General features: G+C 42.4%; 1 protein-coding gene across 1 annotated transcript in view; it reads right to left on the minus strand.

Annotated features, from left to right (window-relative positions):
• SERPINC1 (serpin family C member 1) overlaps positions 1–12,368 on the minus strand; it is a 14,300-nt gene extending 1,932 nt beyond the window's left edge. Inside the window, exons 1-6 of the mRNA XM_077157014.1 lie at positions 12,206–12,368; positions 6,237–6,606; positions 4,810–5,025; positions 3,845–3,982; positions 1,293–1,683; positions 274–338 (exon numbers count right to left, since the gene is read on the minus strand). Of these exons, the coding sequence (XP_077013129.1) occupies positions 274–338; positions 1,293–1,683; positions 3,845–3,982; positions 4,810–5,025; positions 6,237–6,606; positions 12,206–12,243 (1,218 nt within the window). The 5' untranslated portion in view covers positions 12,244–12,368. The remainder of the gene's footprint in view (positions 1–273; positions 339–1,292; positions 1,684–3,844; positions 3,983–4,809; positions 5,026–6,236; positions 6,607–12,205) is intronic.
• Positions 12,369–13,647: the final 1,279 nt, after the last annotated feature.

Raw genomic sequence — 13,647 nt, forward strand, 5'->3', positions numbered from 1 at the left:
CAGGAGAGGTGGGGGAGGGAAGTCAGAACAATTAGACTACAGGGGCTTCAGGGGATGGCTGCACTGAACTAGGCCACAGGGCAGAGGGAGCTACAGATAATGGAGATCAAAACGTATCTTTCACCATAGTTGTGTCCTGCTCCTCTTGCATCTGTTATCTTTATACCATAAAAGCCAATGGAGCAAGAACTCCACAGTTAGAAATCAAATGAGATATCCATGTACTAGCAGAAAAGCAGCATAGGAAGAGAGAGCAAAGGAAGGTGGACTCACTTCAAGAAATGCCTTATGGAATGCATCTGAAACATAGAGGTCATTCCGGCCTTCTGCAATAATACCTGAAAGAAAGACCAGAGAAGGTGAAGCTCTGTAATATGGGACAAGTTTGGCTTCAACCCACAGAACGAAATTCCATTTGAATTGAGGCCCTTTTGAGCTTTTGTAAAAAGTAGGAGGAAATACTGGACACTCACCTAATGACACCCCCAAGTGAATACATGCTAAAAATAATAAAATATTCTGTGTTTGTTCAATTTGGTACCTATGAAGTTAATTTCATGTTTCAGATCTGGAGAGGATTCTGTTCCTAGAGAAAAATTCATTCCATCTAGTAAGAATATTTTTCTCTCTAGTATGGCAACATTTTTAAGAGAGGAATTTGTTTTCAGACCTGGTTTAAAGACAGTCAGTAAAGGTCGATTCAATCACCGAACATTATGAGTTTCATTTAAAAATATTTTAATGCATATTTTAAAGGATAATGGGTTGAAAGAACCAAATTAACCAAACACCAAACTGAATATCACAATCACAAAAGGTTAGATATTTCTGTCCAGGTATGACAATATATGAGCCCTTTGGAATCAGGCAAAGGACTATTAAATGTCAGCTATGCCAGTTTTGTGTGACCCAGACATCACTAGCTCTTAATCATATCTGTCTCTTTGCTCTGAATTCCACCCGGTCCCATCTCCTCTATCAGTTACAGACCTGTAGGATGCCAGTGCCAGCTGAGTCCATGGAGATCCTAGAGCAACCTCCCTCTTTTACAGACAAGGAAACTGAGGCCTTGAGAGAGCTAGCAGTAGAACTGGGGTTAGAACCCAGGTGTCCTGGCTCTGATCTTTTCTACTCTTTCTTCTCCAACTCTGGCCTTTGATGAGATCTCCTTGGAGACAGGGAAAGGAGGAACATCCTTCTTTGATCTTTTCTATTCTTTCTTCTCCAACTTTTGGCCTTTGATCAGACCTCCTCGGAGACAGAGAAAGGAGGAACATCCTTCTTCCACTCACCTGGGAGCTTGGCCTTTTCAGGGCTGAACAGGTCCACAAGGCCCATATCTTGAAGTCGCTCTTTCACACTGAAACTGTCCTCAATGTAGAAGCGGGGCACATGAGCTGCCAGCAGCGTCTCCGACAACTCATCCAACCACTCCTGCATCAACTCTGGGGTGAGTTCTTGCTCCACCTTGACCAGGCTCTTTTCACGTTTGGGCAAGATAAGCACCATGGTGATGTCATCACCCTTAAACGGCAATTCGAGCACCTGGGTGCCTTCTGCCACACGCCGATAGCGGAACTTGCCTTCCTGGTACATCATAGACACTGTACATGTCTCTCCATCAGCCTTGTAGAACAATTCCTTCCTTGTGTTCTCAGGGCTGAACTTGGATTTCCACAGGCCCTGGAAGAAGAGGCAAGAATTACAAGGCAAGAAGAATTAAAACACCCATAGGAGAATATTTATTGACAAAGGAAATATTCACATTATTACATAAAATTGGAAGAAAGTACATGAAAAGGTTTGTGTCAAAGTGATGGGATTGTGGGGGTTTTTTTTCCTATGTACTTTTCTGTATTTTCCAGATTTGCAGCATTGACTTTTTGCCTTTATAAACCAAAAAAATAAAAACTAAAACCAAGACTTGCAAGTCTCTCTTCAGATCTCAAGTTTAACTTTAATTACCTTTTGCTTTCTGCCTTCCACCAGCCTCTTCCCTGACAGCCACCCTCCAAGGTGCTAGTCTCTGCCACAGCTGAAGAAAGGCCAGAAACAGATGGCCCGAGAATTGCCTGCAAGCCCTGTCAGGCAGAGGGTGAATCCTGGTTGACATCCTGTTCAAAGTGTGAGGGTCTCTGAGGAATAAGACACCCCTTTGACATTTCCGAGTTACAATTACCATTCCTTATCACTTCATAGCGCTTTGATTTGGGGACAAATCATTTAACTCTTCTGAGTATTAGCTTCTCATCTGTAAAATTAGGAACTAATGATCACTAATATTTATAGAATGCTTACTGTGTGCCAGGCACTGCCATAAGCATTTTAAATGCATATACTTATTCATTCCTCTCGGCAACCCTGCAGAGTAGGTTTACCATTGTTATCATTTTATAGGTGTAGAAATTGGGGCATAAAAAGTTCTCAGGTAGCTTCCAAGTTCCACAGTTAGAAATGGAAGTCAGGATTTAAATCAGATCATTTTTCTGAGGTGCCCATCGTCTCACTGGTGATGTTGTGAAGGTCAAGAGATTAATAAATGGCATTGTGTTCTGTAAAAGTTAAAGGGCAAACACATTGCAAAAATGCAACCTACTCCATTACCAGGGAGAGGGAAACCCCAAGAGACAAAGTGGTTGGTGACAGCAGTAACTGGCAAAATCCCTGGGGCCCATGGGAGAGAATTCATATTGTCAAAGGATGGACAAATGTGTCATAGGTCCACCTGATTTAAACTGGTGGTCCTCCTGAGTCTCAATGATTTGTTTAGTCCCACTTCCCCACCTCCCCACCCCCCATCCTCCTTCCCAAATACAAACAAGCTAGAACAGACATTAGAACTCTTGACTCTAGGCAGAAGATTAGTCCATATTGGTCAAATAACAAGGTCTTTGCTAGATTTGAGGTGAGCCTGCTACCTGGAAGTTTGGATGCTATAGCAAGGGAACATTTGAGAGGCTGTTTCAGGTAATGGAGAAAATCTCATCACTGAGGATTGCTGATGGATGCTGTCATTTTGTTCCAGATTTCAAAATGGAGCTAACCAGACAGCAGAACCTGTCTCATATATATGTATATGAAAATCAGTTTCCATTTTCCAGCTGCTAAAACAAATACTGTAATACCATACAATGGGTTGACTTAACAACAGGAATTTTTTAGCCCATGGTTTTAGAGGTCAGAAGGCTTGCCTCTTCTCTGGGTCATTATCTCCTGGCTGGCTAGCAATCTTTGGAGTTCCTTGTCTTTTCCATTACATGGCAATGCCTATGGCAATGTCTTATGGCAGCATCTTCTCCTTTCTCCTCTGGCTTTTATTGACTTCCAGCTTCTGGCTGCTCCCTATAGCTTCTCTTTCTGTGTCCGATTTCCTTCGCATGTAAGGACTTCACCCATATTGGATTAAGGCCCATTCACATTCAGTTTGGTCACTCCTTAACTAATGACATCTTAATAAAGGTCTTATTTACAAATGGGCTCATACCCACAGGGCAGGTGGTTGGGACATGAACATGCCTCGTGTGTGTATGTGTGTGTGTATGTGTGTGTGTGTGTGTGTGTGTGTGTGAATATGATTTAATCCCCAACAATCACCATGTACACATTGCAGCTGTGCATACTCTACCCTGAGCCAGGGGCACTGCCAGGCCCCTCTGGGCCTCAGCCCAGCAGATATGACCCTACAAGTTCTGGGCTCTTAGCAGATTTGCCTGTCCATTCAGTCATGTATGAACTATTGCTCAGAAAGGATCTTCACATGCCCAAACTTCTGCTTGGTGTGGGAGAGTGTGGGCTGGAAGGCAAGAGGAACTCCCTAGGGTCTTTCCTAGGCCATTTTGAGTACCTTGAAGTAAATGGTATTAACCAGCACCAGGACAGTGAGTTCGTTGATGGCGTCTGAGGGAACGACGTCTGTGATGCGCCCTTCGGTCTTATTGGCCACCCAGTTGTTAATGGTCACTCGGGACTGCTCTGCATTTCCCTAAGGGGAACAGAAACAAAAACTACCCATTGTACTATTCAGCTAGCTTTTCCATTTACCCATGCAGCATTTTATTTTGCTGATCATCCCTCTGCTGTTCCCAGCCTTTCAGTTAAGAAATTATCTCTCCAACCCAAACAGTGAAAATCCCGCATATCTAGTATAGTGCTGTGAATCTTGCATATAGATAATATATATTAAACAGAAGAAAGGAAAAGGAAAGAAAGAGAAAAAAAGAAGAAATATAAAATGTAGGGAAAAAAGTCTAAAAAAAAAGAAAACAAAAATATCTTCTTTGACTTTTGAAAACTTGAATTCATGCAAGTAGTTTCCAATATATGTTCCATGGGAAACTAATGAGTTGGGGGGGAAGTCCCATGTAGTCAATGGATTTCAGAGATGCTGACTGAATAAAGTCAACAGATTTCTTTATTGCAAGACATCTCAGACCATTTAATAGACTCATATGCTTTATAAATCTCCAAGAGGAAAATACACAACATACTCCAATTTTACTTGACTATGCAACTTAAAAAAATTGGCAATGTTATCTTATAGAATGGGTATCTCCAGAATGCCCTTTAGTATTTATTTTAACTTGATAGATGAAATGAAAAATTTATTATTTATCTGACTTTTTCAAAGACACCACTGCATTGTAAGCCATAGATGCCATTGAATGCAATGGCTGATTTCTTGAGTTTTAAGCAAGAATAAGTATTCCAGGGGCTCTGACTTGCATCAGCCATCACATAGCACAGTAGTGTTCATTTGGACCCTGCTTCTGTACTTCCTCAGTCTTGGAATCAGGGACATGTACAACTCACCTTGAAATCCAGAGGCTGGAGCTTGGCTCCATATACTACCTCACTGATGTCCTGGTAGGTCTCATTGAACGTAAGGGATTTGTCTCCAAAAAGGCGGTTGGCTGATACCAACTCAGAGGATTTGTTGGCTTTTCGATAGAGTCGGCAGTTCAGTTTGGCGAAGAAGAAGTGGATCTTATCAGATGTTTTCTCAGAGATGGTATCGAACTTAAACACCTGTGGAAGCCAAATGAAAAGGGTGGTGATATAGTGGGGGATGATGCCTTTGGCCAAAAAGCTTGGTGCTGAGATTCTATTTTCTCCAGAGAAAGACAGTCCCACCCCACTTTCACCCCACTTTCCCAACATCTGACATCTTGTTCATCTCTTTCACAGAAGAGGATGAACCAAAAGATATGCTTGTTTTGTGAACAGTGTTCTGCACTGACCTTCTTGTAGGAAGGGTCAAATTTAAGATCTCACTTAGGGACAGACATGGGGGGGTGTAGAAGTGCTTTGAGACCAATACCAATGTCTGTCATAGTTAACTGAGGGCCCAGATAGCTACAGTTTCTTTTGTGCAGTGAAGGCTTTGGTTAACATATCCCAGAGAACTGAGCAGAAATGATGAGTTTCAGTGGAAATATGACCACTAGAGTAAAAGTAAACCTTCCTGAGATCCACAGACTTTAGTGTCTACGATTCAAGTAAATACTCTTTACCATGCTGAAGATCCTTATACCTCCCCGTTGATTATCTTTGCTTCCCAAGTGTGATCCAACATCAAGGAACCCAACCAAGCATGCAAGCCATGGGGAGATTAATGATCAGGATTTCCATTCATGCTTATTATAATTATAGTGATATCAGTGGTTACTTAATCCATGACTTTTCTTTCAATCTTGTCCCAAGTGCTTCCCAGCAAAAGGGGAGAAACTGAGTCACTGACTTTAAATGATCAATTCTGCACAGAGCCAGGAAAGGCTGTCACAACTTAAGTCTTTTCTGAACCCCAAATCTCAACATATGGTCCTAGAATCTTCACCCCAAGAGCCCATATGCCTGAGTTCATGAGATGGTAGGGTCCCCTAAGGCAGGAACTGGGAATCCCCATCCAGTACAATGCCTGGCACAGAAGAGGTGGTGAATGAATAAACATACAAATGACCAGGTGAATGAATAAATATTCAAATGAAAGAATAAGAAGAGAAGCAGGCCTTCTCCCATTTTAAGATAATCCAAAAGAGGGAACTCAGATGTAGAAAGCATGCATCCAGATAGTAATTCCACTCCTAATTTAAAAAAAAAGAAAATGGTTTTTAAAGGAAATCATAGCCCATAAGTAGCTCCTTTGGTAAACTTTAGTCTTGGTTTAGAAGTCATTAGACTTATGGAAACCTAAAAGGTGATCCTACCAAGTAGGCTAAGTAGAGGACTTTGGATTGTACCTCCATCAGCTGCTTGAGAGTGTTGTCACAGGCACCCAGCTTCGTCATGGCAAAAGCTGTTGAGATACTCAAAGGTGACAGAAAAATGTTATCATTGTCATCTTTGGAGTCTGCCAGGTGTTGATAGAAGGTAGTGGCAAAGCGGGAGTTGGCCTTCGACAATTCCCAGACCCGCCGGTTAGTGGCCTCAGGGATCTTCTGCTCTGAGCCTTCATCCTCAGCTGCCTTCTTCTCTGGGGAGCGGTAAATGCACATGGGATTCACAGGAAAGTCCCGGGGCTTAGCCATGCAGATGTCCTCCACAGGACTCTTGTGACAGGTCGTACAGCCCCAGAGTTTGACCAACAGCAGGAAGAGAAGACATACCTTCCTACAGGAAGACAGAAAGCTGAATTAAGCCAAACTGGGAGATCCCCTTCCCTCATTGCCTGCCACAGACTTGCCCCAGTAAAGCACAGGATTCAGTACACCTAATGTGACTAGGAGGTGGGTCAAAATCTTTGAACAAAGTACAAGGGTCCAGGTACAAGTCAAACCCAGGGTATTCTTACTTGCTTGGACATAGTCATGTTGGAGTTTGAATCGATTGATGGTTATTAAAAGTATTGTGTGTCCAAGGCTCAATGCTGAGAGGCACTGGAGAAATAAGGACTACAAAACTTCTGGTTGATGAGATGTGACACACACATGAAAAATATGCAGAGAACTTTGCTCTCTGCTCAAAATATGCTCAATGAATGTCAGGATTAGGGCACTAAATGAACCATCTATCAAGTTTGCTTATGGGATGCCTCATAAATGGATGGAGTTTAACTTGGATGTTAAAGGATGGGAAGGATTTTTTTTTAGATTATACCATCTCAGTCTTTATAGGATGGGAAAGATTTTGATCTAAGTATAAAAGGGATTTCAGTGGTAAAGAGGGGTAGAAATAAACAGATTAAGCAAAAGCACTACCTAGGTGCTCAAAGACACCCAAATCTCATGCTCTAGCCTCAACTTTCCACTGAGTTCCAGATCCATTGTTTGCTGAACAATTTCACCTGGATGCCTACAAGTTCCTTAGCAGACATGGCCAAATGGCGTTTGCAACTCTTACCCACACACCTGCTTTTCCTTCTGTGTCCTCAACTCAGTGAATGGGACCCTCATCCACTCTGTTATCCAATCCAGAAACCTGGGAATCACCCTCCTCATCCAGTCAAAACCCAGATTCCATTAATTCTACTTCCTTACTCTCATTGGTTATTGCCATCGCCTTCCTTCAGGCCCTCATCATTTTTGTTACCTGGCTGTGTTAACATCTTCCAGACTTATTTCTCTGCCTCTTGTCTCACCCCATTTCAATCCATTCTCCTTAATGTCATTGAAAAGGTGACCTTTCTAAAACATAAGTCCAGTGACATCATTCCATTGCTTAAAAGTCTTTAATTGTTCTCCATGGTCTACGTAATTAAGTCCAAAGTCTTGAAATGACAAGCAAGACCCTTTATGACTGGCCCTGGTTGACTTTTCAACCTCAGCTCTTCTGCCCCCATCCTGCATTCTAGCCATAGGCCATTGGAAGTTCTCCTAACTGGATGCTTTTTCTCACTTGCCCCACCTATCCACACACCACAGGCTGGAATACCCTCCTTCCACTAGCCTGTCTAATGAAATCCTTTGATTTTTGAATGTGTGTGTGTATGTGTGTGTGTGTGCGTGTATGTGTGTGTGATGGGGGCAGGGAGGGAGAAGGTGTATGGATCAGTAATCAAACCCTGGTTTCCCCACATGGCAGGCGAGTATTCTACCACTGAGCTACCCATGCAACCCTCCTCTCCTTTAGTTTTTAACACTCAGTTGTCACATTCTCATGAAGCATTCCTTACCTGACCTCCCCAGACTTGTTGTGTATTCTTGTAGAGGAGTTACTACATTGCAGTCCTTATTGTTTAGAAGCCTGTGTCCCTTATTAGTCTGGGCCTTCAGTAAGGTAGGATTATCTTTGAAGCCTTAGTGCCTCATGAAGTTCTTGGCCACATTGCAGGTTCTTAATAAGTGCTTTTTGAATGGCAGAATTAGGAAAAACCCTGAGATAAGCTAATCCAGGTTGTATGGGGAATAGAGGGCACCATTTGGGCAGGAGTGAAGGGTTTGTATTATGGGGTTGAGTTGATGAACCTGGAAATTTTAGAATCAAATGAAGTGGATCCTTTGGTCCCACTCCCTCATTTTTACACATGCAGAAACTGGCTGTTTAGTGGCAGAACCAGTTCTAAAACACAGGTTCATCAGATCTTCCACTTCATCATTCTGTCTTCAAAACTGGGGAGGTAAGTTGAGAGCAGATTGTGGGGGATTAAAGGAAGTCCAAGTTTATAAATTGTAGGTTATAACAACCACAGTGTTCTTGGTTATAGGAGGAGCCATAAGAAGTTTCTCAACTGAAACTGATGAAACCAGACTTTCTGTGACCTGCCCCTCACCCTCATTCTCAGCCTGCCCCACCTGCATATTCAAGTACATCCATACCAGACTTCCTTCCATTCCTCACTTCTCCCTGCCCCAATACCATCTCATCTGCCTGCCTACCCCTGGCTGACCTCTCCACATCTTGCACTTCTCAGCACAGTTGAATGAATGCATGAAGGCAATACCACCAGAAGACACCAGAAAAGGATTCCAGGAACAAGTATCTGACTTCTTAGATAGATGAGTGTCTTAGGGCCTCTTTAATTCTGCTTACAATTTTTGTCAGAGGGAAACTGTAACTTCACATTTTAATATGAGGAAACAAGTAAAATCTCAGAGAGGTAATTGAGAATTGTTAGGTGACATTCGTGATGAGGACAGTGGAAGGGTACACTGTGCTTATAAAACAAACACCAGAACTTGCAGAAGGGCAGCTTATGTTAATTAGGTGTACATTTTTAAGGAAATCTGTGGTCCTAAAGGAGGAAGTATGGTGAAATACTGGAGGGTAAACAAGGTGTGAGTTTCTAAGTGTTTCCAAAGAGTGCCCATCTGGGGGGTGATGCAGATAATCGAAATGATGTCAGTGCTGGCAATATGAGCAAGACAGGGAGGATTGGGGGACTTGGGTGATTAAGAATCCTACTGGAAGTAGGTTCTGATAAAAACATCTGCAATATTCTTGATTTGATGAACTAATAATCTTATTAGTTTGAGAAGGAAGCAGAATCTGCTACTTTAAGGCCTATGTTTAACTAAGAACTGAAGTGACGAAATCTTGAGAAAATCAAATGACCATAACATCCTAGGCTACGTGAGGCAAGGGCAAGGTATTGGTAGGAATCGGGAATGGATTCCAGACTTGAAAGAAAAATATATTCTGCCCCAGCCAGACACTGTAAGAGGGATGTGGCTAGGAGAAAGGGGAGCAAAAAAAGTAAATTATGACAATATTGTCATTCCCAGAGAGAAGAGAAGGGGAAGACATATAAAGACGTAGATGGGGTCTCATAAGACACCTTCAGCTGGGCCCATTTTAAAAGATCATGTAACAAACTCTGACCCAGATCCAAGAGGAGGAAACACAAGGGTGGGAATGAGCAGATGCTGGTAGAAATTACAGGAGATAGCAAGGAGGGTAAAAAGCAGTAAGAAATGAACAAGACAAAGACATACTATCCTTTGGAGAAAGGATGCAAAGTTAACTAAACTTCACTTCCTCTTTCAAACTGGCAAGAATGGAACAAAGTTTGTAAGGTAAAGAAGTGAAATCCAAGAATTAGATTCAACTACCATTTTCTAAGTGCTGATATGTTCCTGGTGCATGCTTGGCGCTTTGATCTATAGTTATTTCTCATGCCGAACACGGGAGGATGATGTGTCTGGCTTAATATTTACGAATGAGGAGACTGCCCCAAGAGATATAGATAATGATGCTCAACATCACTCAGCAAGGAATGCTAGTCCAGCGACTGTTAAGCTCCATCTTGCAGATCCCAGAGATGGTCAGAGGGACCTGACCATTGTCAAATGGGTTAAAGGTGCCTACAGAAATTCTTGCTATGCATGCCCAAAAAACTTACAGACAAGATGACATTAGTGATTTTAGAGAAATTCTGGAGAATGTGAGACATGGTGAAGGACTAGAAACAGGTAAACTTCAGAAAAAGGGGAAGTATTGACCCCAGTGAATACATAGAGCCCAACCGAATGCCAGTCTTCGACAAACCAAAAAATTATCTAAAAGATGGTTTGTGAGTCTTTTAACAATATATATAATGATCACCAGCCCTTAGCATGAGTTCACTGACAATAAATTAAGGTAATTTTTTTTTGGAATGAGATAACTTGGTTGGCAAATTAGCAGAACTGGGACACCCCATGAAACAAACCCAAAGATAAAATCACTTATAATATCTTTGTAGACAATAAAGAGAAATATGAATTTTAATACAATTAGGTAAATGCATATCCTCCCAAGGTCCAAATGACTTCAACTTGAGGGCCAGTCAATAGCAATATGCCACCTGGCTCTGTTCTTGTACTTGTCCCCATTATATTTCTTTTTATCGGCAATGTGGTTGAAGAAATGGAATGCATGTCTATCAAATCCTTGGCTGACACAAAGCTCAGAGGATGAGTTAACAAGACTAATAACAATGTTGAAATTTAAAACGATTGCAGCATGTTGAAGAAGGAACTAAAATCCAGTAACCAAGATAAAATGTAACTGAGATAAATGTTTTTTAAAAATCGATTGCACTAGTAAATAGTACAGAATATTTGGCTCAATATATGAAAAGTTTGTGTCAATCAGCAGTTCAATATGAGGCAACAGTGTGTTGTGGCTTCCAGAAACACCAGAGAGATTGTACTTTTACCTAAGAGATGTTCAGTGTTCAGACCCCCTAACAAATACCTTTGCTCTCACTTGAATTCTTCTCTCCTCAGGCCACACATATCCAAGTATTGGGCTTGGGTCTGGACAATGAATATTAGGAGGGGCACTGACAATCGGAGGGGTGACTGGGGTGAGCAGTAAGGATACCAAGGAAGGAAGAAAGGGAGCACCTTACATGTTATGCAAGAGCTATGGGTGACAGTTATGGAAAGGCTGACCTTGACTCAACGTAAGCAAGAATTTTCTGATAAATGCAATTAAAAGAAAATAAAACTGACCTCTTAGAAGGCTGTGATGCTCCTGTTTCTTGATGTGCCAAAGTGGAGACCAGTCAAATGCTCATTACTGATGTAGTCATAGAGGCTTCCTAACCTGGATGGGAATCACCCTAAGAATACTAGAAGCCCGTTTTATATGAAGTGGCTCTGACAGCTTTGTACAGGGTACCAGGGAGGCAAGTCAAGCAGACAGGGACCCTGTCCAGTGCTATGTCTGAGGAACACCACATCTGCAGCATCCAGGGCATATATAAGTGGAAGCTGATGGGGACAAAGAAAGGCTAAGATGGGAGAGACACAGCCTCACTTCTGACCTCCTATGAGTGCAGATCAAGAAGGGAGTACTTGTGTTATCACCGTGGGGAGTGGGGGGAGTCTCATTGTGAAGAAAGGAAATAGAGCTGAGGTCCTTTTATCAAAGTTCACCAAGATCTTGAAGGGGCACAAACTGAATGAAAGAAGGCAAAAAAAAAAATTTGTTAGGTGGTCCCCATAAATTAAATTTGCCTTCTTTTCAGATGTCTGGCAGGCTGTGGGAGTTCCGTCAGAGTATCCCCTGGACTGCCCTGAGTATGGGCGCTTGGCACAGCATCTTTCCATAAGGGAAGATATCCCACCTGTTTCCTGGGTCTAAGGTGTGGCTTAGGGAAGGGCCTTAACCCAAGAGGGGGGTGGGAGGGATGGTGCCTGGAATGACGTCTTCCAAACAAGTCTTTGACTGCAACCACCAGAGAGAGGGCCTGATCTTCTTGAAAGTGTTCCAGGTCATCTTTGTAGTCCTTCGGGGATCAGAAAACCCAATAAAGACAAGCAAAGGGAAAGCTCACCCCTCTTACCTTTTTCTAGTTTCAGTTCCTTCCCCAGTAGAAAACATGGTCACTAATCTTCCACAGGGCTGGGTGAGTGGAGATAGTGTGGTCTGAAGCAATCTCTCTGAAAACTGGTCTTTCCCCTAAATCTGTCTGAGGTTCCAGAGGGGGAGGGAACTGGTCAGGAGAGGAAGACTGAGGTTAAAGGCTGATGACCAGCTCCCAGGGTTAAGTAAAGGAAAGAGCCCAGTGTTGTTTATTTAGTAAAGAAGTTTTAAAGTTCAGTCAGACCCAGGGAAAGTATGGCCCACCTTTTCTGCCCACTCTCTCCTCCACTTGTAAAGAAGAAGGAAACGGAGGCCTGTTCATAAATTTCAAACTTGGCCAGAAAATACCTGACTGAGAACTTTATCTCAGTAGTTCTCCCCACCCCCACCCCAATTAACCAAACCAAGAAGTAGAAATAGGTGAACATAATTGGTCAAGTTGAATGTTCAGAAACTTCTAGCCCTCTTTCTGCTCAGTCCAATACCTCTTCTCTCATAGCTTTCTTTAGGGAAAGAGAGAAATTTCATAATGTCTAATCAAAGGAGGGGGGAAAAGAGGAATTTTCTGAGACAAGGTGCTATCTCCAGGCTATCAAGAGCTAAGGTGACCCTGACCCTTAGACCAGGATACAAAATGTTTATACCAGTCATCCACAGATTGATCATTCCCCACTCAGTCCTGAAGTGGTGGGACGTGGGGTACAAGAGCAGGAGCCTCAGGGTGTGTGTCAGGAGTACATGTAAGGGAGTTAAGCTGGTTGGGAGATACTTAGCAGAATTCCATTGGGAGATCAGGAGACAGTTAAAAATATATATGCAACTGCTTAAATATATATGTAACTGAAATACTTCTTAAAGAACAAACAGCCCAGGGCCACGGTGGCTCACTGGCAGAGTTCTTGCCTGCCATACCAGAGACCTGGGTTCAATTCCCAGTGCCTGCCCATGAAAAAAAAAAAAAAATCAACCCAAAAGTATTGTTACTTTTACTAGTTATTGGAGAGCTTACGTTAATTCAAATGAATCAGAATAAAAGGCAGGTTTGTTTATATTTCCCTTTTCCTAAACAGCAAGAAAAAAAAAATCAACATCACTGGGATTGCTGCAACACTGTTCACAGGATAGATACAGCACCTTTTTGCATGGTTGAAGACTCCTGAAGCTGTTATTTCAGTAGCAGGAATTTAGAGAGTTCTTTATTCTTTAGACAGATAAGCCCTTTCTAGACTGAAGCTGTGTCTAAGTTTTTGGATGATTCAGACCCTGGACACCCTGAGGAGTCCCATGTGCATCTTGGACAATTGGGAGGAATTGTCCCATAGGATGCCAGAATGCTCAGGGTCAATTGCCACCCTTGATTAAAGACAATTGTAAAGTCTCTTGCTCAACCACTGTGCTCAACAAACACAGGAGTGCTACCCT

Source organism: Tamandua tetradactyla, chromosome 4 (assembly GCF_023851605.1).
Source record: "Tamandua tetradactyla isolate mTamTet1 chromosome 4, mTamTet1.pri, whole genome shotgun sequence".
NCBI classification, from domain to species: Eukaryota; Metazoa; Chordata; class Mammalia; order Pilosa; family Myrmecophagidae; genus Tamandua; species Tamandua tetradactyla.